The sequence below is a fragment of the Aythya marila genome (genome assembly GCF_965140915.1).
Source record: "Aythya marila genome assembly, chromosome: 6".
In the NCBI taxonomy this organism is placed as follows: Eukaryota; Metazoa; Chordata; class Aves; order Anseriformes; family Anatidae; genus Aythya; species Aythya marila.
In genome coordinates, this window is record NC_139047.1 from 14,206,113 (window position 1) to 14,233,416 (window position 27,304).

At 37.0% G+C, this 27,304-nt stretch overlaps 1 protein-coding gene across 1 annotated transcript; it reads right to left on the reverse strand.

Annotated features, from left to right (window-relative positions):
* Positions 1 to 479: 479 nt before the first annotated feature.
* DNAJC10 (DnaJ heat shock protein family (Hsp40) member C10) lies at positions 480 to 26,101 on the reverse strand. The gene is made up of 23 exons (XM_082764077.1): positions 25,781 to 26,101; positions 25,159 to 25,516; positions 23,067 to 23,232; positions 21,221 to 21,271; positions 20,113 to 20,195; positions 19,795 to 19,926; positions 18,789 to 18,882; positions 18,480 to 18,557; positions 16,786 to 16,829; positions 16,283 to 16,420; positions 14,935 to 15,024; positions 14,159 to 14,272; positions 13,505 to 13,619; positions 12,371 to 12,498; positions 11,980 to 12,096; positions 10,612 to 10,713; positions 9,425 to 9,580; positions 7,965 to 8,098; positions 6,470 to 6,523; positions 5,939 to 6,086; positions 5,068 to 5,187; positions 3,739 to 3,852; positions 480 to 3,183 (listed from the first exon to the last, which is right to left on the reverse strand). The coding sequence occupies exons 2-23, from the start codon at positions 25,354 to 25,356 to the stop codon at positions 3,172 to 3,174; spliced, it is 2,388 nt and encodes a 795-aa protein (XP_082620203.1). The 5' UTR covers positions 25,357 to 25,516; positions 25,781 to 26,101; the 3' UTR covers positions 480 to 3,171.
* Positions 26,102 to 27,304: the final 1,203 nt, after the last annotated feature.

Here is a 27,304-nt window from a genome sequence, read left to right on the forward strand (position 1 = left end):
CTATCTAGGAAGCATATTCCAGTATTTGACCACCTGCACAGTAAAGAAATTTTTCCTCACACTCGGTCTGTCCCTCCCCTGACACAGCTTTGTGCCATTTCTCTGTGTCCTGCCATCTGCTCCCAGGGAGCAGAGACCGACACCTCCCTCTGGGCTGCCTCCCCTCAGGGAGCTGCAGGGAGCAGTGAGGTTGCTTCTCAGACAGCCCCAGGGCCCTCAGCCTCTCCTCATAGGGTGCGTCTCCCAGCCCTTTTACTAGCCTCCTCTGGGCTCTTTCAAGTACCTTAACATGCTTTTTATGCTGTGGAGCCCTGAACTGTGTGTGGCTCATCCCAAATTGTGGGTGTGATTCTGATCTAAAAATGGTGGGTGCTAGCATGTGAATTAGAGATAGCAACTACAGGACTGTAGCCTCTGACTACCTGAGATGATCCTGAAATTACAGTTCTGATCGAAACTTCATGAACTTGCAGCCTTCAAAACAATATGCTACTTTTTGGTATGAATTTGTAGGATGATGTCCTGTATGTTGATACTACTTGTATTAGGCGTAGGGACAAACTGGCTTGAAAGCTTACTGCAGTTAGGAGGCTCTCTTCGCTGAAACGGTTTGTCTAAAGGGAAAAGCAGGTGACTGCTATATGGTTACAGCAGTGGGTGACAGGCGGCTTCGTTTTGCTTGTAAAATAATGGCGGGGGGGGGTCTGGTGGGCTGCAGAAGACTGAATCTTTGCTGCCACCTGCTGGCAATCCAGTTTAGTTTTTCAAATCCTTAGTACAAAGGCTGGCTGTATGTTTGCTTAAAAAACACGACAGGATAGCAAAACAGGAAGACAAAATACGGTTTTAGTGAGAATTCCGTGTTGTTTTTCAGGTAGTCTAAATGTACTGTCGGTCTACATAGGAAGAGGTGGAGGACTGATGTCGTGGAGTAGCTGAATAGGTACCTCAGAGAGGACAGATACCATTTCTGTTAGTGTGTGTGGTCAGAAAAATGAGGGCAGTATTTTAGGCTGTATGTACGATGCCAGCTGTTGCACAGCATACACTTATTTTGTCTGATTGTGTTAATGCTTTCTTTGTGCATGTGTGGTTAAACAAGGTCTCCTGCTTTGACTAGGAATAAAGGCTTCCCCCCCGCTTCCCCGGCCTCCTGAAAATTGTCAGAAATGGTAACTAGCAAAAAAACAAACATAAACCAGCCCCAGATTTTGAAAAATCGCTTGGAAGCCTGTGTAGTCTACAGCTCTCTTCTGTACTGAAGGTTTTCCTATAATCTATACATGTTATTTTTAATTTTAACTTTTTTTTTTTTTACAAAAAAACTTATACAGAATTGAATCTTAAAAATTAGCTTTTATTGATTCTTTTTTTTTTTTAACTGAAATCCTGTGGTTCAAAGTAAGTAGCCCTTATAAGTCAGTGTGTAGGATATTTTCATGAGGAGAGTAATGATACTTTTTATAGTATTTATCTGTATATTCAGCTAAAATAGAAGGAAGTTGCATGTGCTTTTTATAAAAAAAAAAAAAGTATGAGTTGAGCCACAGTAAAGCCAGCACATTATGTTACTGAGGAGACTATCATGAGGTACTTGGATTTTAGTCCTACTATTCTATTCCTGTTAAAGGAGAAATAGTCCAATCCTATATTAGGTCATTTTTGTTTGGAATTCTAATAGTAGGATCAAGAATATGTAATGATGACCTTTGGCTTCAGGAAGAAAGGAGATAAGGAGGGAAGTTAAAATTAAACATGGATGTAATAGCTGACCAAAAGAATAGACTTTGTATTAAAGTCACCAGTATAAAAATGTTCCTTTTTTGACTGTGACTGAGTTTGAGATTTGATTTAGATGGGGGAAAGGTCAACTTGATTAAAAAAAAGCACCATGCCATACCTTTTCTTCCTTATTAACATACTGCAGAACCCAAAGCAAGGAGGAGGAAGCATTTGAATGCTTCTAAGTTACTAGAATCTCTTCCTTTTATTTATTGCTGCTTTCTTTATAAAATAAATTACTTATAAGTATTTACAAACTTAAAATACTCAAACACTACAGTGACTAGTCATGACAAATTAAATACATAGCAGGGGAGAAAAATCTGACACTCAGCAGCATTTTATTGAAAAAATGAAATACTTCAATGAACTCCTAAATGTAATGGTTTGTCTTCAGTATTTTTTGTCTAGGGAGAAGCTATGAAAAATATTACTGTAAAAACAGGATTTATATTAAGATGCATGAGTAGATGTTGCAATGTACAGTGTTCATTATTAAATTAAAAAGGCACTTGCTATCCTACTTGCCAAATGACTATTTGAAACAAAACTCACGTCTTCAGAGAAAGGAAAGAGCGGTTAAACATGTCCACAGAATACATTCATATTTAAAAAAGACAATAGCAACATTATAAGCTAATACCTTAAACAGATTCTTCTATGGCATAATTCAGATCTTGAAAGTCAGTGAAACACAAAGTTCAAAGTCCTTGATTTATTTTTTGATTTAAAAAAAAAAAACACAAAACAACAGAAACCTCAAAGCCAAACAACAATAGAAGCTCTTCAATCTTAATCCTGGTACCACCACCAGTGCTACAGTAATGTGCTGAAGGGCAGGAACACTGCAATTCAATAAACCTATCCTGCTGCTAATTCTTGATTTTAATCTCTTAGCAACTGACTAAACAATAACACAAACCCAAAGCAGATTAACTGTTTGTCTTTCAACTAGACAATCCCTCATTGTGTTTCTGCATTGCAGAGTGGTTTGAGTGCATATTCAGCCATAGGCTGAGTGCCACATTCAAAAGTGTTTGGAAAGAGACAAGAAAAACATAAGGAAATAGAAAATGGGTAGACAGAAGCAATACAGTCCATGTTTCTGGTCAACTCCAATGTTGGACTAGGAAGAAGGTAGTTGGTGTATCAAAAGAGGGACACAGTTCATTTGCAGAAACATTGAATGCCTCCACCAAAACAAAAATGCTTTCATCTCCCCACAGTTTAACAGAATTCATATACGCAGTCACATGTGCCCATGAACTCAAACTATTTTCATTTGTCTTGTCATGAATGTAACTGGCTTTGTTTTCCTTATGGTGTCTTCCATATTCACAGCTTCAGTGTACATGTATTTTTCATCTTATCTACTGCCTCCAGTACCATTTAGAGTTCATCCTAGTGACAGGAAAATAAATAGTTATTTTAATAGTACCAATAAGTCTTCAAGATTTTCTACCCCACTTGCAATGTTTTTTCTTTGATTTTAAGTACTAACTTATCTCAGTTGGACAAGTGTTTCTTAAAAAGAGTTAATACTTCTTCACAACTGCATATTATCTTCTGAGGTAAGATGTCAATCCCAATCTTGAACTAATCAGCCTCTGTCTTTGGGTGTTACGAGATTGGTAAATCTAGTCTAAGGATTGCACATACATTAAAGACTTTTGAGATGCACTGTATTTTCATACAAAAGGGGTGGTGTCTGTGAAACATGAAATCTATAAATTCATCGAAGTCCTGACAACTGATGTATCAGAATACTGCTGTTGTAATATCTATAGACATGGAAAACTGAATAGTAACCAAAATAAGCTGAAGTAAAATGTATCTGGTGCTGTCAGAAGAGATAGCATTTAATACCTCACAGAAAATGAGCAAAGGCTAATGTTTTAAAGGGCTATTCTTTAAAATAATGTCTCTTGTAAAAATCCCCAGAATAAGTGTTCTTACCTTATTTCTAGATTTTCTTTTTCCTTTATCTTCAATTGCTTCTACTTTTTCATTCAAAATGTCAGCAATACCTTTTGCATCTCTGCTGTCTATATATTCCCCAAGAACACTTTTCTTTTTAAAAAAAAACAAAACAGAAAACAATTACAATGTAGTAAAATATTATTCATGCTTTATACAGAATAGAATATGCGCTTGCTTTCATTTAAAATTCCAGAAGAATGCAGGGAGGCAGGCAATGACTTTTGCAGCTTGATTTGTGATTGATAGACATTTTGCCTGTTTCAACAATGCTGGTTCTTTTCTCTTACAAACCACTTTTAGCTGCTACATTTTTACAACTGTACAAGTGTTGTCTTGGTCATTAAACTTAAAGAAATACAAAATAGTTAGAGTTTTCTTGCATTCATTCAGCTAGCTATGTGATGTTGACAGCGATTTAAGTTTGTGACTTTGCTCTATATTCAATACATCTGTCAGTGTGGGTTCACTGCTTGGGAGACCTGAAAAGCCCCTACTCTTAACACAGAAAAGTCTCTCAGAATTTCATGGGATTGTGTGAGGAAGGATTTTAATACTTTAATACTCATTTAAAAGATTGAGCTTTAAAAAAAAAGCACAGTTGAATTGGTTTAACTATGAAGATGCATTGAATAGTATTCTAGACTAATAAATTTAAAAAGATGATTGCAACATTCTTGAAATTTAATAGCAGTCAATTGCTTTTACAGGAATAAAGGCAGTTTCCTAGAAGCATCTGAACATTTCAATTTTAAAATCTAATATATTAATACTCCTATTAGTAGTGAGCATTAATAGGAGCTGGTAGTCTGATTAATTTTTAATTGAAGTGGTTTGTGAAGGTTTGAGGCAAAATGCAACTAAATATTTTATACCACTTTTCTATCTTGAAATAGTTTAATTCAAAATTATAATGAAATATTAATGATTACTTTGAAAGTATTTCTCTTTAACCAAAATTACGTTGTCCACATTTTGTTTTAAGAGAGACTTTACCTGCTTTGGGAGTTGGTGATTAAAAAAATTGTATCATTTGAGACTCCTGAAAAATTAAACCCTGGTTCTGGTTAAGTCTACATCTTGATTGCTATTCAATTAATTTACAATATATTTTTACAGTAACAGAGTGGTGTTGTATTATTTTCCTAGTGTTTTAAGTTTAACGTGAAACTGAATGCAAAAAACTTTCTATAACATATCAAAGTACATTACTTAGATATTCAAGAGATACAATTATAATTGATTTCAGTAACACTTATCTCCTACCAGTAGCTACACAACGTGGTACACAAAGGAAACACTTTTTACCTTCATTCCTTGGTAGGGGTAGAACTTAACAGTAGGGTAGGCTCTGATATCAGCACTTCGACAGGTCTGACCATATGCTTGACAGTCTACTTTTCCAGCTTTTACTTTTCCTTTAACAGCCTAAAATGAAATATGTTAATTAGAATCAAAGATCACATTTTCAGGGCTGACTGTAAGCAAATAATATGAAATTTTAAAATGCAGCTGAATGAGCAAAAAAAAAAGTTGCTCAAATCTTTTAAAGAGTAGTCACTTGATTTGTTCTCACTGTTAACTCTTATAGCAGAAGCTACACTACATTCAGCAGAGCACTCTTGAGTTTAGAGCAAAGCATGTCACAGTTAAAAGGTTATCCTATCACGGGCTGACATCTACCTCAAAGGGTGGCCCTTGTGTGTGCACCTGTCTACACAAGGTGCAATACCCCCTGGCAAGTGGGACCTAAAATCATAGACTTCTACTAAGAACATCTGAAATTATGATCAGTGAAGTTTTGAAGACTTTGTAAAACTAGACTAGACTTTTAGAAAATAAGAAATGTCTATAAAATGGCAAGAAACATTTTCATACTATCACCATAAACACAAAATGCTCTAATAAATTGCTACCTGTATCAGAAGAACAAGAGGTGCCTACATTAAAAATACTGAAGGTGAATTAATGATTATGCCTCAAACTTAAAAGCCACAGTGAACTGTATAACAAACCTAGAAAGCAACAGTTATATTTCATTTTTTAAATACCTGAGTCTTTTTTTCTGTAAATAGAAAGAGGTATATGACCTTTGGATGGTTGCTAAGAACTAATGTGCTGTGGAGTATTGTAACCAATAGTAGTAGAAGAAAATTTGTTAATACAGTTAAAAACCTACCCTTGCAAGGATCTCAAATTCAGGAGCAAAGTTTTGGCAAGGTCCGCACCAAGGAGCGTAAAAATCAATGACCCAGTGATCTTTCCCGTTCAGAACCTTTTCTGTGAAACTCTGAGGAGTCAGGTCTACAGACACTTGTGGTAAATATCTGAGGAAAGGGAGAGTAAAAGTCATAATCAATTCAGTGCTTAAACCATATTCAATTTACACTTAAGGACAATAGAACTTTCTGAAATTAAGTGTACTAGTGATCTAGAAATCCTTACTTTATTTTTTCTATTATTAAGGAGTCACCTTTCAGATGTGGTAGATAAGATAATACAATCTTCATGAAATTGGTAGACAATAATGGTATTTCTCCCCACTTTTAAAAGCTTAATTTAAAAAAGGTGGAAACAATATCTTAAATAAAGCAATACATATACATCAGTGTTTCAAATGCTTGACTTATACACAATTTGGATATTGATTTCTCCTAGCAAGAAAACTATATGCACAGCTTGTGAACAAAAGTTTCATGCTGTAACTTACCCTAATGCCCAGCCTCTCAGTGAATACGAATCTCTGTGCCATCCATTGTAGCTACTATAAAAAGATTAAAAAGAAAAAAATCCAGTCAAACAGTAGTTTGAATTGTCTCTGGAGTACAGATGATGAAACAATGAACCTAAAAGCATATGCTTCAGAATGTATTTTTGCCTTGTTTCAAACCTGAGAAAGACTCAATACATTTCAAAGATACAGAATTAAGGACCAGAAGAACTAGAATGAAGAAAGGAAAAGGAAGAAAGTTATGTGTCAGGAAAGTAAGAAATTTGGTTTGAAGCACATGAACTTTGGTAGCTGGAAGTATTTTGAATGAAGGATCTTTGGTAATAACTCCCAGATAAAATTGCAGACACTAAGAAACATAAAAATCAAATAGAAGTATCTTTATGTGTTTTCCAATTGATGCCCCTTCATTAAAATACTACTATTACTAATTAGGCACATTATCCTCAATTTGTGGGTAGAAAAGTTAGGCAAACTAGTAACTTTGAAATGCCAAGAAAAAAATTAGGAAGTCATGATTCATATCTACTAATTTGCAACTTCATAACAGTATTTTCAATATACAGATACTAGTGACAATCTGACCTGATACAGTTAGGTGAATTTTATTTTAAGAGACAAATACCCATATTTTTGCTGGAAAAAAACAACCTTACCATTAGGAACTTGGTAACAGTCATGTACACTAACTTAATTATTTTCAACAGAAAAAAGAAATATGCTTTTTAAAGAAGCTTTTTCTAGCAGAATCAAATAAAAGCAATCCAGTGATGAGAGCTACTGCAGGCCTGCTATTAGGCACTAAGATAATATTATCATCTGCCAGCATTTAATCAGCTTTCTAATTTGTAAGAGAATGAAGAGACATCTACTATTTCAGACTTTTGTGTATCTTTAAATATGCATATGCCTCCTGAAATCCCTGGATATTCAAACAGTACTGTGAAATGAAGGGGACAGGCTCTTTGGTTTTGGCCAGATTTAGTTTCCCATAGAATTTTTTTTACTCATTAGTGACTACTGTTTCCACACTCATCATACAATGAATGGGATAGCTAGATATATGAAGACAATTTTTGCAATGGAACTAAGACTGTTGCCAGTGAGGATGATCAGATGGCTATATCACACTGTTCTTTGAAGTTGCAATCAATTAGGCCTAATAATGTTTTTATGTTATGTGATTTATATCATCTGCTTTAACAGACTACTGAACTTAAAAATTTGGCCTGCAATAAGAAATAAAAATCAAGGTTCCTGAGAGTTTCTTTTCAACTTACTGAAACAGAAGAGCAAATTAAAATGGTATGTTTGAAGTATTGAAGTCAATAACATCTAGGACACCAAGGACACCAAACAACATCATAGGATCCTATTTTAATAGCTTTGATGAACCTTTTCCATACAACAGAATATGCAAATACATTTTGTAACACAGCGTCTATCATTTTCCAAAATGAAGTAAACTACTTACTAATATTGATGAGTAGTCTTTGATTTTTGAGGAAAGAGTCTTATTTCAGGATATCCCTGGACACTTTCTTGGTGACAGAAAGAATAGTATTTTTGACAGTCCACACTGCCTACACTGATTAATCCATTTAACATCTAAAAAAAAAAACAACAAATATGCTAGTCAATAATACTACAATTTCAGTAGTACTTCAGAATTTGTGCCTTAATCACTGGAATGCAAAGCTGGGGAGAAAAACCAACAACTCAAGGCTCTCATGAGGCTTTCTTTCCTGTAAATGTATCAGTGGTATCCAATGGGAGCCAGCTACCCAGGTGCATTCCCAGCATTCACATAATATTTTAGTGTGAACTGTACAGACATGGTTAATGGCACTTGTCTTACGTTAAAAGTACATACAAGCATGGCTATTTAGTTTGACTACCATCTTACCATGTTTTAAATCACAGGCTCAGCAACTATGACAGATCCTGGTACAGTGTAGATGAGCTATCGCTTTCACAGTTTGTGTCTGTTTTGAACATGCTGGATTTGTTGCAAAGGCCTAAACCATGTGGCGTGGGCAAGGAAGCCGATGATTACTGATCGTATACTATAGAACTAACAATACTTCCCAAACATTTGACCAGAACATAGGTAGAATCCTGGACAAAATTCCTAGTCCAAGTGAGTTTTAATGTCTGAAAGTTATGGACTAGTTTCATGTTTTAACCAAAGTTTCTAGTTCAAATTCCTGAAGCATACCTAGGAAAACCCAGATGGTTGTCAGTGATTGTGGTATTTGCAAATATTACTTTTGCAAATAGGAGAACGCTGTAATGACCTAGCAAAACAGAAACATCCTCTCTCAGTACCAACAATTGGGTAGTTAAGTGTATGGAATTCAGCTAACAGTCATCCTTAAAGCATATGGAATTTAACATTTATTTACTTTCAATGAAGGAAAAATAATCTCCAGAAAAAAAATCTTTTAAGAAATAATTAGGTAGGTAAGATTGAATTCCTTTAACCTAAAATTCAAATCAGAGATTTCACAAAGGTTTAAGTGCTATCTTAAAAGTGATTAATGATCATGAAGACTAACTGTGGATGAAGTGGCAAATTATTTCAACTAGTTCTTATCCTATCTATGGGTAAAGCTTTAATTTTTCATATTTTATTTTAAAGCAATGAAGGGTTGCTATTTCTGCAAAGCATTAAGCATTAAGTTAACTTTACTTGAAAGTTTCTCACAACTTCAAAAACTCACCTGTATCAACAGGAAAAACTGGGCTACAATATTAATGTATTAAGAAACAAAAGGAAAACTTTGGAACAATATAAAACTGTTAGGTAGGAATTTCCTATTTTGTCCATCATATTAATCACCAGACTTTCTCAGTGACAAGTTTAAGCAATTGTTCAGTCTCAGTAACTGCATAAACAGGACACAAACAGAAAGTGATCTGAATGTCACTTACCCTGGCCATTTTTTTCCATTCTGGCATTAAAGCTTGACAAGGTCCACACCACGGAGCATAGAAATCAACCATCCAGATTTCCTCTCGTTTTCTTCTATCAACTAATTCAACAAAAGTCTCTGGTGTTAGGGAGATCACTGATGGATTCCTCAGGTCCTAAATCAAAGACAGTGTAAGGACATGTACCTTGCAATAATATCCTGTAAACCTGTACCTACTGTCATCACATACAGACTGTACAAAATTCTGAGAATGCCCCTTTTTTACTGAAATCTTCTTGATATTGTGGTAGGGAAGACTCCATACCACTGAAAGGCACGCACGCATCAGATGTCGCATGCCTGATTTGATGGGAAAAATGTATGGGAAAAAAAACAAACCCTAAAAGACTGCAGAAGGGAGTTTTGTCTTCCTCTTCTGCATAAAGGGAGGCAAAATGCATGAAACTCAGCTCACCTGGCAAGAACAGGGATTATGAAATTCAGCCATGCATTTTAGATGGGGATGCAGTAGAATGCATATGGTGCATTAGGTGCCTTCAAGTATCAACTGAAAGAGACTGATCTCTACCTGTTCCTGCACAAGCACTCTTGCACCTGCTTTTTTTTTTTTTTTTTTAATAAGCTGTCTGAAAAGAATGAACAGTCTCTTTGAAGAGGGAAAAACAGCCCATAGCTCTAGCAGTTGAGAGAACCTGCGTGCTGGAGGAAAGATGGGTACAAGAACTCTGGCAGCAAGAATGCTGAGTATCAGTGATTTGCAGTTCTGTGAGTTAAAAAAGTTGGAGGAACAGACAAAGTATAGAGGGCAGCAAGTTAATTGACAAAAAAAATCCTCCTAATGTCAAGTTGTGTGAGATTTTCACCTTAATAATATAGTGCTTCATATTTTAATTTATTTATCTGTTCTGTGCTGTAGAAATCATTACTATTATTCTGTAAATTGGAAAGGATCTTAAGACATTTGCTAATGACATCAAAGGAATAGGCTGTCGGAGTAGGGAAATAAATCTGCTAAGTGTCAAGTCTCAGCCTGATAGTTGCTGCATCACTTCTTGCCCAACGTGTTTTTTCCACTCCTTGTCTTACTAGTCTAATTAAAATAAGTCTTAGAATCTTCCATCTAAAGAGGTATTGATATATATTGCAAATACAGCACAACTGCAACAAGGATTGTAACTTACATACCTCTATAAACTCCAAGATCTGTTCAGCAGAGTGATGTCCTTCATATTCATGAACATCAGACTGATTGAACACAACTGTTGTTGGATAAGCTCGAATATTATGCTAACAAAACAGACAATGAGAAATTGCAAGGAATTAGTAGGCGTCCCGTACTTTCCTTTAACTGCCATCGATATTGGTGGCTCACTTTATCCTTTCTGTGAAGTACAACTGCTTAAATATAAATGCAGGTGGGAGTTTGTAACAAACCAGTCCAGAAAAAAAATTGCCAATTGTATTTAGATAGTATAGTTTGTCCTGAAGTTAAAAAACAGCCAGTAATTCATTTGCTGTACTCTGCAATACAGAAATTAACCCACAGGCCTTCTAAGCCTTTAATTTTTAAGACTATCTTTAGGGCTCAGGTGGAAACACTTGTACCATATGAAGAACCATATTGTCTGCTATTGAACACAGATGCTCCCATGGTTTGAAATCATCAGTGTATAAGCACATCTACATGTAAAACACAACTTTAAAGTTGTTCCTTTTTTTTTTTTTAAACCTAGTTTTCATGTATTTTAAGACATTCACATTTTTAATATAGATACAATATTCTAACATATGCTCTTATAAACAATAAAACACACAGATGCAATTTGGCAGGAAATCTGCCAAACTGTATTTTCTGGAAATCAAGAAAGGCAATATTATTAGTTTTTACCCTGCTAAATTAATTGAAGCAAAAGCTAAGCAAATTTAAAAATGGAAAATTGGGCAAGATTTTAATAATCTATGTTTCATTCCATTACTATATTTTTGAATAAGCATAAGCTGATAAGTAATAAGGTTTATTACTTCAAAACTGATCCTGCACTTAAGCCCCACAAAAGAAAAATCAGTCATTTAGGGTGAACTAAAATAGAAGTCTTTGCAGACACCTTCAAAAAATGCTGTATCAATATAAACCTTGTATTTTTTTTACATGCTCTACTATTCCCTCTTCACATGTGAAGAACAAAATTAGTGCATGTATGCATTTACAGAAAAAAAAAACAACAAACTTTCTGAATCTGCTTTTATTTTTTTTTTATTAAAGATAAAAAGAGGAATTTCTAAATTCTAATGGTTTCCTGAGTATTCCAATAACACTACCAAATCAGACCAAAATTTGACCTGTATTTTTGCATTTAGGTATTATCTGTAGCGACTGTATAGTTTTTTTTGCTTTGGAAAAAAATCTTGATACAAATGCCCTGTTGGGGTTACTGACCTTAAAAAAAAAAAAAAAAAAAAGTATGGAAAACAAGCATTGTCTGTTCCCACCAATAAATATAAAAAATTTGATAGGAATTCCCCCCCCCCCAGTTTAAAATTCCTACAGCTTACCATGTTGCAAAGCCCTTCGTGGACAGTACAGTCTAGCGTTCCAAATTTAAGCTGACCATAAAGATGTTTTGATGCTTTTCTCAACTCTGGTAACAAAGCTCGACAAGGAGGACACCACTAGAAAACAAAATGCAAATAAACACAATTGCTTTGCCCTGCAGTTGGCTCTCAGGAGAATGTAAGCTGTTTGAAATGAATAATATGCTGCTTTGACAACAGACTCCACTAAATAAAAAGCCCACACAATCTAGGAACTAGTGCTGCCAAGGACTGAGAAATTACAGTACTGTCTCATGATGTCGAAGGATGCTTTCAAAATACTAATAGCATTTTGTTACATATTTACATAACAGATTTTAGAAAAGGGGAAATGTAGATATTAAATACTTACTGGTGCAAAGAAATCCACAAGCCATGGCTCCTTCTCTTTGCCAGGAAAATTCTGAGGTCCCAGTGTGATAACATGAGAGTTGACACTTTCTTTGGCAAATGCAACGATGTCATATAAGATCTTCTTTCCTTCAAAGAACAATGTAGAAAGGAAACTTTATTTTTCCCTACGAAGATCTCTTTAAAATATTATGTTGTTATAAATACTGGAAAAGATCTAGAAATGCTGTATGTATACAACCCCTGTCTTCTTTGTAGGGGTGGAAACTGCAGGTATGTAAGGTTTTTCCCTGACAACACTCATTGGATGTATGGAATCATCTTCGCCCTTTAGATATGACTGATTTATCTAGGTGGTCAAATGATTTTCCCCTCTCTTCTTTAATATTACATTTTGACTGAGATTTCTTGCAAGCTGTTCCTAGTAGCTGAGACTAGAACCTCAGAATCAGAACCTCATCATGCATAACTGCCTTTTGCTGCATTCTGGATGAAGCTACACTGATTGTTGAAACAGAACTGTAGCAACTGGTGTTGTTCTCATACCATCATTTTTCAATCCTTTCAGAGGTATGCAGTAACATAGTTCCAACCTTTCATAGAACCAAACTACTACTCTGCAAATGAATGTAAGTGGCAACATCTCAGTATAGACTTTCTTGGATGGGAATCAATTAAGTAAGGAATTCATTTCAGTGCAATGACACAAAATCAAATCCAAGTTTATTATGTGGACAGCCCTGTATATCTGGCACGTTAAGCCTCTGTGACTGGTGTGCCTTGCAGCATTCTTTGGCTGTTCTACCCAAAGCATAAGCTGTCTTGATCAGCTTCAGAGATTTCTTTCATATGTAAGGATGTAGATGACTGAAATAGACAAGACAGTAAATGCAAAATACATCTCTTAGCATATGGTGATCCCTTACTGGGGTGGTGGTGGAGGGGGGGGGGACCAAAAAAAAAAAAACACAAAGGAAATGATAGGTCTGTGCAAGGCTACAATAAGGTCACAGAAAAAAGAGCAAATACTAGGACTACAGAACTGTTCCTTTGGAAAAACAAATGCAGTGTGCCAAAGATGGTGTCATCTTAAAGTGATTATGTAAAGATTTAAGTTTGCCAAAGTTTCCCTTACCATGATGAATTTCATAATCTTCAATTCCTTTTCCTTTGAAGACTGCTAGACATGGCTGATAGACATATAGTTTGTTGCAGATGGTTGGTGAGGAAAGACAGTCAAACTTGCCAACCTATTTAACAGACAGCACCATTAAGGCATACAACTTTAAACAGACCAAGATATTCTGGAGGGCAGTAAAAGTTAGGATAAATTCACAATATAAAGGCTAAGTATGGACTAGTAGTAGCCTTTTTTTTTTTTTTTTTTATAACAAATATCAGAGGTCTACTACAAAGTTTGAACTTGGTTTCTCTTTATTTTCAAAATAATTATATATATATTTTTAAATTAAAATAGTTTCACATATATCAATTTGACACTATAGTGTTAAATTTTGATTGTTAACTGAAGAGAATCTGTAGTGACAACATTTGCTACAAGAGATGATTTAAAATAGAATCTTACTTAACTACTTTTAAATCATTGAGACATTATTTAGTATGGAAAACTTCACTGCTTGCTTAATTTTAAAAGCATTACTACACATCTATCACAGTATAGCATCTCTCTTTGATACCTGAGGTGGCAATAACTAATAATGATAACAACATGCTGATTTGTGCTCTGAATGCAAAGGGAAGTTTAAAGTAGGTAAGCAAGCATTCTTACCTGAATATGCTCATCTTTAAGTAAAAATTTAAGTTTCTTAAATTCCTGTACACTTGATTTGTCATTTTCTCCAAACTGGAAGAAAATTAGCCATCTGTGATGAGCTAGACGGTCCTTTAAATGAGGTGGGAAAAAACACCATTATTTCCTACTTATACCTGTTTATAAATTCCTTTTATGTTTTAGAATGACGAATGTCCAATTATTCACTTGTTCTTTAAGTGATGTCCTCCTCTTCAGTAAATTCTTTCATATAGTCCTTTCACTAAAATTCCTTCAGTGCATCGTAAGTGAACCGTGGAAGAAGTCTGAAACCAAGCTGGCTACATGCTATTCTCTACACTTTGTTTCCATTGCATTTCCTATCAGAGGTCAGGCTGCCACTAATACAAGTATCAAAAGAGCCTTCCTTTCCTTCCCCTCCCACTGCTGCAAAACATGACAAAGTTGATTGAAAAAAAATAACAACTAGAAGGTTACTGTTGCAGAGTGAGTTCCAAAGGCAATGTCTGTGGTTTTATATTTTCCTACTAAATATCTATCTACAAATAAAAATATGTACACCCTTCTGCCCCCACATTTATTGTGCTAAACTACACAAGTAGTAACTAGTAATAACTAATCTTGGCTAGAGGGGAAAAAATATCATTTTCAGCAACAACAATAGTAGGTTGTCATACCAACAGCATTTGAAAAATTTAAAACTAATAGTTGATAAAAGATTTTCATAGACATTGTAACTTTTATAAAAAAAATAAAAAAATAAAAAAATTTACCTCTAATGATGCTGCAGAAATAATTTCAAAGTCAGGCAGATGCTTCATTACTTCCTGATATATTTCTCTGGCATCCAAGGAGTTAAGAAACTAGAAAGGAAAGTTAACTTTGTTTAAGAAACCATGAATATCATCCTGATTATTGATGATCAGTACTCAAAGCATCAGGGAATTTATTTTGTTTTGCTCTTTTCCATTAACTGAAGGGTACAGTTCATGTTATTTGATCAGCTTTTTTCATTTTTACATATAATTTGACAACAGCACTCAGACTACTGCTTTTCAGATTGTTTTCCCACATCATTAAACTCAAGATACCATATTTTGAGTGCTGAAAGTCCTCAAATTCAAATTTCAAACCAAATTTTATGATCAAATTTACAAGATTTCAAGTCTATTTTTACAGCCTTCCCTGATTGCATCGTACAGATCTTTAAACTTCAGTAATTTGTAAAATTTAGGAATTTGTATCTGTCAGTAATTCCAGAGGTGTGGTAAGGTACAATATTGTTGCCCAGAGAAGTTGTGGATTCTCTGTGCCTGGAAATGCTCAAGGTCAGGGTGGATGGGGCTTTGGGCAACAGGAACTAGCGTTCCTGACAGGGGGATTGGAACAGGATGGTGTTTAAGGTCCCTCCCAACCCCAACCATTCTGTGATTCTATGATAAAAGTTGAAAATGGGTAGGTTGCAAATCTAATTTCCTCCTATTGAGGCTAAAGGTAGTGACAACAGAGGAACAAGCCATGCTTTAAACTGAGAAATGCCTCCTATCACTTAAGGAAGTTAAAATTACCATAAAAATGTAGGAGGAGGTTACAGTATTAGAATAGAGCCAAACAGCATAAGCCATACTGACAGACAATGTAGGAGTACTTTTATCACATATGTCAGTACTCTGTTTGGAGAAGCATTTCTCGAAGCTGTGATACGTGGGGCATATTCTTTCTGGAGTAAAAATTGGGGGCATATGGGAAATCTAAGCTTGTCCAGGATAGCTGGATAGCAGTTTCTGGACTAGGCTCTTGGGTCTGTCACAAAGCCCCCTGGATTCCCACAGCTACTCAGTGAGGCTCCTGAAGAGATGGTTCAGCAGAGTTACAGGCTGATGCTACTGCAGTGTTCTTGTTCACTCTCCCAGCATACCAGCAAGCTGGGGACTACCACCAGGGATCACTGCCTTAGAAACCAAGAGAGATACATACCAGGATACACAAGTTTAGAAGACAAAAAAAAACAACTAAAAACATCTTTTCAGTTGTATATAATCAATCTGGTAATTATTTATACATTCCTTTGTCATCACCGTATCTTATCTAAATACAGAACTGTTTAGAAACAACTCGTACCAAAACACCTCCTTTCTCTTTGTTATTTATGGTGGCTCCAGGTGGAAAGTATGCTGTAGTACTAGATGAGATATCTAAATTATCACAAAGCTCACCCTGAGTGCCACAGTCCATCCAGCCTACATTAACAAGGCCTTCCTGTATTAAAACAAAACAAAAACGAAACACAACAAGACAACACAAAAACGAAGAATGGTATTTTTCAATGTCAGGTTCAGAAATGCTTTTAAAAATCCCAATACAACCAATTATGTACAACATTTTGAAAATGGAAGGAGACAACTGTCATTCATCACTTAATATTAATTCATTCATATTTTATATATATTAATATTTAAAAATAATGTAATCCCAACAGCTACTTAGTCAAAATATTTTGCTGTTCTGAAAATTAATGGGTGAAGTCATAGTTCCACTAAACTCAGTAAGAATTTAGCAATTCATGCTTTCAACTATGTTATTTTGTTTTAAATATAACAGGTGAAAAGTAAAGCACTGCTTACCAACATGCCAGCAAGCTTAAGACGTGTTTGGTAACTCAAGCAATCTGCAAAATAGAAGTGATTTACTTACAAACATAAGACTTCAAATTATTAATCCACTAAACATACTTTTGTTTAGAATTACCCCTTTCCTCCCAGTAAAGGTAACCGCTTTAACAGACATACTACCTAGCTAGTCACGCAACATTTTAGTGACTAAATTTTAACATCTAATAGTCATCACAATTGTATACTGTAAGTTAAAACATAGTGTGAACATTCTTTTGCCTCGTGAACAAACAATTCTCATTTTAAGTTATATTAAATTTTTATTTGCTGTACTAAGACTCACCTTAAAAAATTCTTGTATGACTCAATGTTTAAAAAACCACACCACATACATACATGCTGTCTTATAAGGAGATTTCAATTAATTCCCTGTGATTACAATAACTTAGTGTAATAAATATTAGATGCTCTAATTACCCATCCAGACTTAGTTTGAATAGTTAGCTTCTGATGCAGACTTTTCTGAAAAAAGATACATCAACCTCACTGTAACTAGACCAAAGTTGAAAACCTAATTACAAAAGGATTACAACTTGAAACCAAGCTATTTACAAATGTAAATCTAACGCTAACTCTGATTGTTCAATTCCCAGAACAAAAGTCTCTTCATAAGACTGGGAAATCTTTATTTGTTAAAGGTGTAGCAAATTTACTTAGCTCTATCAGCTAACCAAGGCAATTTTCTCCTACTGTATCCAATACTGATCCCAAGAAAGTCCATGACAAAACAAATACTGAAAATAATGCAAATCTACACTCTGTTGTGACATTGGTAAGAGATGATTACTATGTCCCATCCTAACTTACAATTTGTTTTATGTATGTTAGATAGTATCTTTCTGTGTAAGCAGTGATCGATGTTGAGAAAGCTTTCAAATTAAGTCGTGCTTCTGTCCTTTCACAAACATGCTGAAGAAGTAGCAAATAAGTCTGGTAACTGGTTTCAAACCAATGGCTTATTAAAAACAAGAAGTCCAGCAACTTCAACAGTGTTTATTATTATAAGCAATGTGAGCATTGCACACAGACTGCTATCAGATGTGATGTCAAATCATAGAACAGATTTTTAATGGTAACACTAAGAACAACTAATTTTGGGGTATTGGTGGTTTAAAGTGAGATACATCCTTTCTTCTGGATGCCCCAATCCTGGAGGTGTTCAAGACCAGGCTTGGTCTAGTGTGTGGCATCCCTGCCCATGGCAGGGGGGTTGAAACTGGGTGATCTTTAATGTCCTTTGCAACCCAAGCCATTCTATGATACAATAGGATTCTACTCAGGTACCATGACAAGCTGCTACGTGCCTATATGCAGTATCTGTCATTTGAGCTTGTGCTGGAAACTGAAGTCAGAGATACTTCTTTTCGACCTGTTCCCTTCCCTTAGGGGTTGTATTTGAGTGCTGTTCTAAGGACTCACATGACATTAGAGAAACACAATACCATAATCTTTCTATTAATGTCCCTTTTGTCAAACTGCCCACAGAATGGAGCTTAAGTGACCCACACTCCACATACTGTGGCTTCTAAGATTTTGAATAAATTTACTCTTTGTTATAAGTGAAAGGGATTATGTCATTGTCTACAAAAATACATTTTCATTTCCCCCCCTGCTCATTTTATTTGACTAGTATTTGACATACTTACCCCCACGTTCAGCACAGAAGGTGATCAACCAACCGAGGCCAGAAGCAAATGAAGTTTCAATGGCATTAACAAAGTTTCCTAAAAATAAATCAATTTGCATAAGTTTGTGACTGGTCTTGGTATAATTCAACGTGACTGAAACGAAGTTCTACATTAACAAACTAAAATAAATACTATTTTTAACCTCAAATGTAACACTTAGCAACAGTGGACAGATTTGATTTCATACGTAGCTTCTGACGTCTTTTATAAAAGCATATAAAAGCAATTTCAAAAACAACACCCCAAGTAAAAATACATGAAAATTACCTGCCCATAACTCCGTGACTGTGCTTGTAACATATTGCATAGCAAAGTTCTTTAAGCTTTCTTTTGACCTGTCTCCATAGTATTTCACAGGTTGCTATAGAAGACAAAGAATAAAGTTAAAAGAATTTAAATATACACACATGCCAGTGTTCTTCATAACAGTACTTATGCAATTGCTACACCCCCTTCTCTCCCTGAGACCTTAGCTCTGTTTTTAACCTCCTATATTGGAATGCCTGAAATTTAACCTTTATTTAAATTTCGTAATGTGATTTCTTCCTAAGTCAAGCAATGAAAGATAATTAAGTCTTAAAAATACCAGCTCCCAGTGATTGTATCTTTATTTAAATAAAAATTAAAATGGCTCACATCAGTCCATTTGCATGTACGTACAATCTCTGCACCTAACCTGACAAATTTTATCATTGTCAAAATGCACCTAACTATTCAAGTCTTTGTACACCACTCCCAGAACTACTACTCAACAGGCAGTTACACAGCATGACGTACATAATTCCTCTTAGCATGGAGGAAGTCTTGTGGAAGCAATTTCCAAATTTCTTTAGGTAAACGGTCATATTCGCTGAACTCAAACCAGAGACCGTTCTTTGTATTTTACAAGTCCATTGCAATAGTATAACCGAAACCGTTCAAGTGCTTAGACTCACTGCTTTATTAATGCACCACTGCTGACAGTATCTTCCCAAATCAGAAGTTTACTGCTGCACAGTAAAATGCATTTTAGGAAGAAAATCAGAAGTTTATGGATGAATAGCAAAATGATTAATAAACAAACGGGAAAAAAAAAAAAGCACTGTATAAACCAGTTACTGAATTTAGCTGTATAAATTAGTTTAGGCAAGGTAAGGGTAGAGTAAAAGTAATTTCTTATAGAGAAGTTAAACAAACGGAAAGCTTTATATAGATACACAATTGAACAAGTATTAAAGAAACACTCTTCCAGATTTTAGTCATTCTAAAAAATGCTTAAAGTTTTATCACTTACCATTCCAGTTTTGAAAACATACAGACTTGGATAACTGTTAATCCCTTTAATTCGACAAAGCATTCTATTATCTCCACAGTTGACAGCTCCAATGCGTATTACTCCATCCATTTCTTTAGCAAACTCCCTCCACTAGAAAAAAATAGGGAAAGGGAAAATGGATATTTTGCTATGAAGAAATACTGAACAATCAGCATATGTTCTCTTCCTGGAACCTTGAGTGATTGTCTTTGGTTTTGACTTCAGTGTAAAAATCTGCTTTGTTAAAATTCAAGTTGAGGAACTGAATTTTAGGAGTCGCTTGTTTGTTATACATACCGTAGGTGCTAAATCATGGCAGTGGGAACACCGAGGAGAATAAAAATTCACAAACCACAACTCTCCAGAGTTAACAGCAGCATCTAGATCAAGAGAAGAAAATCACATATAAGTAATGCACACCTACAATGTAGATATATCTCAAATGTACATTTTTACTATACTGTTTTCCTTGAAAGCCAAATTAAGTATTTCCTTATGTTAGACACAAGTTAGTAACAGTAACTGAAATTGGATAAAGATTGCACTTAACTCATTCACAAGTACTTGCTGCTGTAGGCAAACAAACAAAAATCATACTTTGCCACCCTGACTTTCAACATGTGTTCTATTAAGAATAATTAATCTTTACAGATTAACCTGACTGAGATGTTTGATAGCGTAAGTTCAGTTACCTTAACAACAAAACACAAGTGCTAAAGCAATGTTACACGACAGTACTTTCCATTTCCTGATAATCACTTCTTTTCAGTATTCCACCAGGTAATGTTTTTAGGTAGAATCCCTGCCTAACTGGTAGAAAACACAACTTAATCAATATAGTTACTAGAAAACTCACGGGAAACAATGCAGTACTCTCACAAATTAAAGAAAACAACGGCAACAAAATATACGCATCCACATTATCAGCTTGAATTACATATCTTTCAGCCTTTGTATTTTTGGACATAGTTTTTACAGTGAGTTTTAGAGGTTATATTTGTCTATATTAAAATATTCCTTAATCTTCTTGCTTGTGAGGATATATAAGGAAAAAAATATTCTGAAAAAAATGAATAGAAATAAAACAGAAAAGTAATTCTATCAAGCACATTTTTAGACAAGACACCAGGAAGGTGTGATGAAAGATAAGGAGAAACTAAATAAGACAAATAAGTTCCTCTTACAGATCTCACAAACCAAACCAAATTGTTTATTGATAGAACTATTTGCTTACTAGCATTTGCCAGGAAGTGTTAGGGGTTTTTTGGTTCTCTCTTACGAAGATGATTTCCTGACAATTTTTTTTTTTTTTTAAGATATATTATAGAAGTTTATAGATATACAGCTAAGAACGTAAACATTTTTACTTTGGATTGTTAAACTAAGCTATCTATTTAAAGCTTACCAAATTCTCCTCGATCCAATGTTATAATTTCAGGATCATCATCATAAATACCTATCAAAAAGTAAACAACTCCTTTTAATTTCAACATTTTTAAAAAGAAGAAGCAAACCATAATTTTATTCACAACACAGGAAACAGAAAGCAGTACACATAAGTGAAAACAGCAGGCTGGCAGAGAGAGGTTTTTACAACTAAGCCATATTTATTTAGTAATATGTAACCTAAGTCTAATCTCATATGAGCTGTCTTGTCTTCATGCTACAAAAGCCACCAGCAGAACAGAAGAGTTCTTTTGGTATTTTAGTAGACCAATTACTGAGTGAGCAAGAAAATTGAACTACCACTTCCTATCAACAACAGGCTTCTAGGAGACAGTTATGGTGTTACAGCAAGCCTATTAGGAATAGTGTCAACTAGTTGTCAGATTATAATTCAAGAATCTCCAGCTCTCAGTAAGAGCACTATATGTAATGTCTGGAAGCTTGAATGTCTTCTCTGAGCCTCTAGTTATCTAAACTATTTACAACAAAAAGGTGTTTAAGCCACAACCTTTTTCACTAATAGAGTGTGCAAACAGTGGAATAAAGTGCACAGAATAAAGTTAAGAACAGCAGTTTTCCTAAAAAGCTACACAGTTCTACCTAGAGCATCACTGCAACTGGTATACTACTTCAAGTACTCAAGAAAGCCATTAACGAGATACCAAAAGTACTACACGTTAAATTATACTACTATGACTACAGTTCTTTTACAGTACCTAACATGTTGGGATCCCATTTCACCTGAGGTATACAAGCATTAAATACAAATAAATGACAAGAAATTACTTTCCACGGTTGACAGGATAGTTTTTATGTTACTATCCATTCATATATAATGCAATACATTACACTCACCCATGCACTTAAAAAAATATATATAAATATTAAATCTGTATTTATACATACACATATATACAAGAATATATCCACATATATATATAAACTACTCCAAATGACTGGTTAATAGACTTTCAAGGATACTGTTTCTCAATTGCTGCCTAGAGTAATTTCTGTTTTTTTCTGTGATAGTTGCCTCTAGTTTAATCAATTCCAAACTGCACAGACTTTTTTTTTTTTTTTAAGAGATGGGAACATATTACATCAACCTACACAAGGGAAAAAAAAAAAAAAAAAACACGGAAAAAACTACTGGCTTTGACTATTTTGCCAGGGTGGAGGTTCATTTCACCTTTCTTTTTCACATCAATCAAGCCATGTTCCTCAACTGCCTGTTTTAAACTTACTTCCGTCAAAATGGTTCTGAGAATAGTTCATCCCCCCTTTTTCCCACACCTATAAAAGCTCTGTTGAGATAAACATAAAATTATCTTGAGACAATTTATTTAATTTATGATTCTATTATTTTTCTTCATTTTCTTCTACCTCTAACTGTGTAAGTGAATGTAAAAATGGGCTTGCCAGTGCAGAAATCTCCTCTCAAAATCCACTTGAGAATGCAATTCCTATACCAAAAAGAATACCAATGAAACAGTAACATTGGAATTTAAAAAAAAAAAAAAAAAAAAAAAGCAAAAAAAAGCACCTGACATAGAGTAAGAAGATAGGCAAGATAGGCAGCAGGAACAAAAGGCTAGGTAGATAGAGCATCATGTTATTTTGTGGGTAGCCATTAACATGATAAATAAAAAATTGCCTCAGAATGAAAATGACAGCTACAGAACAACCAAGCAAGGAGAAGTCTGGACAAGATACATCAGAAGTTTATAAAAAGATTGATATAGATCTGAATATAGCATTTCCTTGTGACTGCCACAAACAAATCACAAACACACATCGTCACTTACCAAAATCATAGCGATAGAAGTGCCAGCTTTCATAACGACCTCCTTGCTGCTGATCTTCAAGGCCTTTCTCTCCATATTTATCATACTTCTTCCGTAGATCTTCATCTTTAAGTACTTCGTAGGCTCTATTTATTTTCAAAAAATTTTCATGTGCATTTGGATCGTTCTATTTAAGGAAAAACTATAATTAGTAATTAATAAACCGCATGGTATGCATAACGCTGAGAAAATAATCTTTGAAAATTTTTTGCCAGTTGCAGTGGAAGCTGACACTAGTGGTCTCCAAACAAACTACAGTAAAGTTTTCCTTTCCCAAAGCCTAATGCATATCCTTCTAATTTCTTGATTCTCACTAAGGTACCAACTGAAATACAAAGCAAACTGTTAGGAAGCTGTAACATTCTCCAGTGATGCCTCTTCTTTCAACTCTCCTAACTTTTGTTTGATCTCCTCTCCTTCCAGATTAAGTTTCCTGTGCAACTTCTATTCCCTTGAAAAGAATACACAATGTGTGTGTAGAAGTGGGGGCATACATGCAAATTTAGCAGGATGCTTCTTCCAACAAGTAAAACACTGTCAGCGCATCTCCCAGCTGAAAATATTTTGTCCTTCTGAGCTCAGCTCAGTAGATTAAATGAGTTATACTGGTATATGGACTTGAAAAAAAATACATTCCCTGTTTTCTCCTATTACTTTGGATCCTTGTATATAATGGACCTTGTTTTGCAAATACAGAGGAATGAAAAAAAAAAAAACACAACACACACCAAAAATCCTTAAGAACGAAGACTTACGATTTCCGTATATCTCATGGCTTATAGGTTCCTTTACTTATCTGAAAAGCATTCTTAGTTCTAGGTATTCTAGGTTCTTAAGAATTAGAATAGTGAAAAATGTACTTGGAACTCCAGTTTGGGTCCTGAGCTGGTGCAGTGTAACAGTGGTGAACAAGATCTGTAGTGCTCTCTCCCACCTTTTTTACTTCTGCTTACACATTTCATTCAAAAAGCACTTCCTTAAAGATACTTCATTCTTAAAAATACTGCACGTAATTACATAGATGCACATGAAATGAATTGCTATTATGGAATTTGTGTAATGGCTTCATCGTCTACGATCATCTTCAATGTTGCAAGCAATATGTTGAAAAATTGTTTGTTGTATTTCAGTAATATTGGCATACATCGAAGCTATAGAATCTGATCTGAAATATTAATATTTTGAACGTTTAACCCAGTGAAACCATAGCTTGCTGTTAATAGGTACAAACCGACATTTCTAACTTGGTTGGGATCTGGCTTTCTCTTTGAGCTTTGTCATATTCATATCCATTGTAAAAACATCGTTTGTACTATGTGCAGGCAGGCCGTGAGCCTACACAGCACATCAGTGTCCTGTGTGTCTCTGTGCAGGTGTAGTTGCATATATACTTAGCACATAAGTGCCAAACCACCATATTTCCCATGAACTTCTGATTAATTAAGGAAATCTTGAAAAAAAATCATGGCAATTAAGTTTTTAAAAATTATTTCTTTGTACTTTGGAAAATACGGTATCACACACTGAACCATTCCCAGTCATGTTTCTCTAGTCACCCTACAGCTCCTTTTTACCCTCCTTCATTAGGCCTTGGCAGTCCTAGAATTTCTGCTTTGTTCTGTTTGACACCTGGAGACTGATGTCTCAAGACAGGCTGGTGTTGTTTGCTCTTTGGTTGAGACTTCACAGTAGGGAAACGGTAAGGTCCCCCAAGCTAAATAGAAAAAGATAAACTCATCAGTTTACCAACAAGGTAATATGGTACAGATACATGTTTTCTTGTATTTACAAAAATGCAACCAAGAAGCAAATGATACTGCATTTTTCCTTCAGCAATTTGACATGACCCAAATGTCAACAGAACCATGTATATTACCAGTCTACCCCTTCTGGTAAGTCTTCTCTACAGAAAATCTGAGCTAATCCACGTTGCCAGCTCTGTACATTACTTCACAAGAACAGAGAAACATTTTAGATAAAGTAAAAACACATCCTGTTTAAACATTAAGACCCCTTACCTCATCATCATTGACCTGTTAAAGATGAAACTTACCTGATTTTTATCAGGGTGTAACTTTAATGCCAGTTTTTTGAACGCTTGTCTTATTTCTCTACTGCTTGCTTCTTTGGATACTCCAAGTAAACTATAGTAGTCCTGATCAGTGCACACAAGAACTATTGCACATACTAAAACTAACAGTAAAAATCTCAGGTATCTGGTATGATCTCCTTTGGACAATACGAACTCCATCGTGAAGCTTCTGGAAAGTTTACAGGTTCTGATTCGAGCAGGCTTTGAGAAGAGTCTTTGGTAAATCCACTGATGTTTGGAGATGGGCTGTACTTATGACAGACTTCTTCAAAATCCTGGTTGTCCTACTTCACATCACAACTCTCGCAAGAATTACAATCTATAAAAAAGAGGGGGAAAAAAAACAAAAACAAGTATATACTTCAAGTAATTCAATATACACGAGTAAAGAGCTGCATCGCCAGGTTTTGCGGTCTGCACATGAAGTTTCCTGACGGCTATCTACCTGCTTCCCGAAGGCCACTCAACTAACAGACCAGCCCTGCATTCAGCGCCTTGTTGACTCAGGCAACGAAGCAAAGCCTGAACCAGGCGGCTGGCCCAAGCGCGTCCTGCCTCCGGCCCGCTCCTCCATCGCACTTACTCGCAGCGCCCCGGGGGACGCTTCTCCTCCCAGGGCCGGTGCTCGGGGCCGCCGGGCGCTTTCAGCCTCTCGCAGACCGGCCGGGCGCGGGGGCCGCCGCAGGGCCGCGGCCGTGAGGTAACGGAGCGGCGAGGCCGGGGGGCGCCGGGGGCCGCCCGGGGCGGGGTCGCCGCCTGCTCCGCTCCGCTCCCCGGCCGGGCCGTGCCCGCAGCGCGGCTCTCAGCGTGCGGCGGCGGCGGGCCGGGCGCGGAGCAGCATGGGGCGGCGGCGCCTTCTCCCCGTTGCCGGCGGAAGGGCGGCCCGCGCCGGGATCCGGCTCGGGGCCGGAGCGGGCGGGGCGGCTCCGGGATGACGTGGCGGCCGCGCCCGCCCCGGGCGGGGCTCGGCTCCTCCCGGCCGCTCCCTGCGGATCGGCCCGCCCCGCCCCGAGCGGGTTGGGGTACTACTACTGCTGCTGCTGCAGCCCGCGGGGCCGGCTGAGGGGTTGGCGACAGCCTCGCCGCGCCCCTCAGCGGGACGGAAAAAAGCTCGAGATAAGGGCAAGGAGGGCGGGCGGTCACCAGTTGTCCCTACGGGCACAGCACTGGCTTGAGGAAAATTAATTAATTAATTAATAACGGCAGAGCAGTGAGAGCTGAAAACAAACTGGAAACACCCTCCTCCCGCCCGCCCTCCTCTGCCTCTTCTTCCCGAGCGGGGCGGGGAATGGCGGCCAGCCCCGAGCGCTTCGGCTCCGGCACTTGGCCGTGGGGGCTGTCCCGCGAGGGGTCCCTCCCGCGGCAGGGCTGCTCCGCGGGGCTCTGTGGCACGGGATCCGTCCGTCAGGAGCGGGCTGCGCGGCACGGGTCCCCCAGGGCGGCAGCTCCCTTCAGGGCACATGCACCTGCTCCACCAGGGGCTTCACACACCACAGCGGAACTTCTGCTCCAGCGCCTGGAGCATCTCCTGCCCTCCTCCTTCACTGACCTTGGCGTCTGCAGGGCTGCTTCTCTCACGTTTTCACTCCTCTCACACAGCTCTGGCACAGCGTTTCTTGCCTGTTCCTAGATACATCGCCACAGAGGTGCCACCAGCGTCGCTCACTGGCTTGGCTCTGGCCAGCGGCAAGTCTCTGTTGGAGACGGACAGAACCAGCTCTTACCTAACGTGGGGCAGATCCTGGGCTTTCCTCACAGAAACTGCCCCTGCTGCTCCCCCACTACCAAAACCTTGCCACACAAACCCAAAACACACACAAACATGGCCATTATGTGTGAGGACCTGGCTGCATCCTCAGGGAGCCTCCAGCCAGCTGAGGGAGGCTGGTAGTGAAGAGATGCAAGTGGCGGGAGGAGGAGTGCTGAGGAAGCTCTGTGGTGCCAGGCCTGCCTGGGCACGACCGGGATGCTGACACACCCCAAGCTCTCCAGTATGTGGCCAAGCCCTGATCTCTGTCCTGAGCCCAGAAGCCTCTCAGTGGGTGCCTGAAAGTCTCTGAAGATAAAGACAGTCAAGGAGCCCATTTCCTCAGGAGTGCTGTCCCAC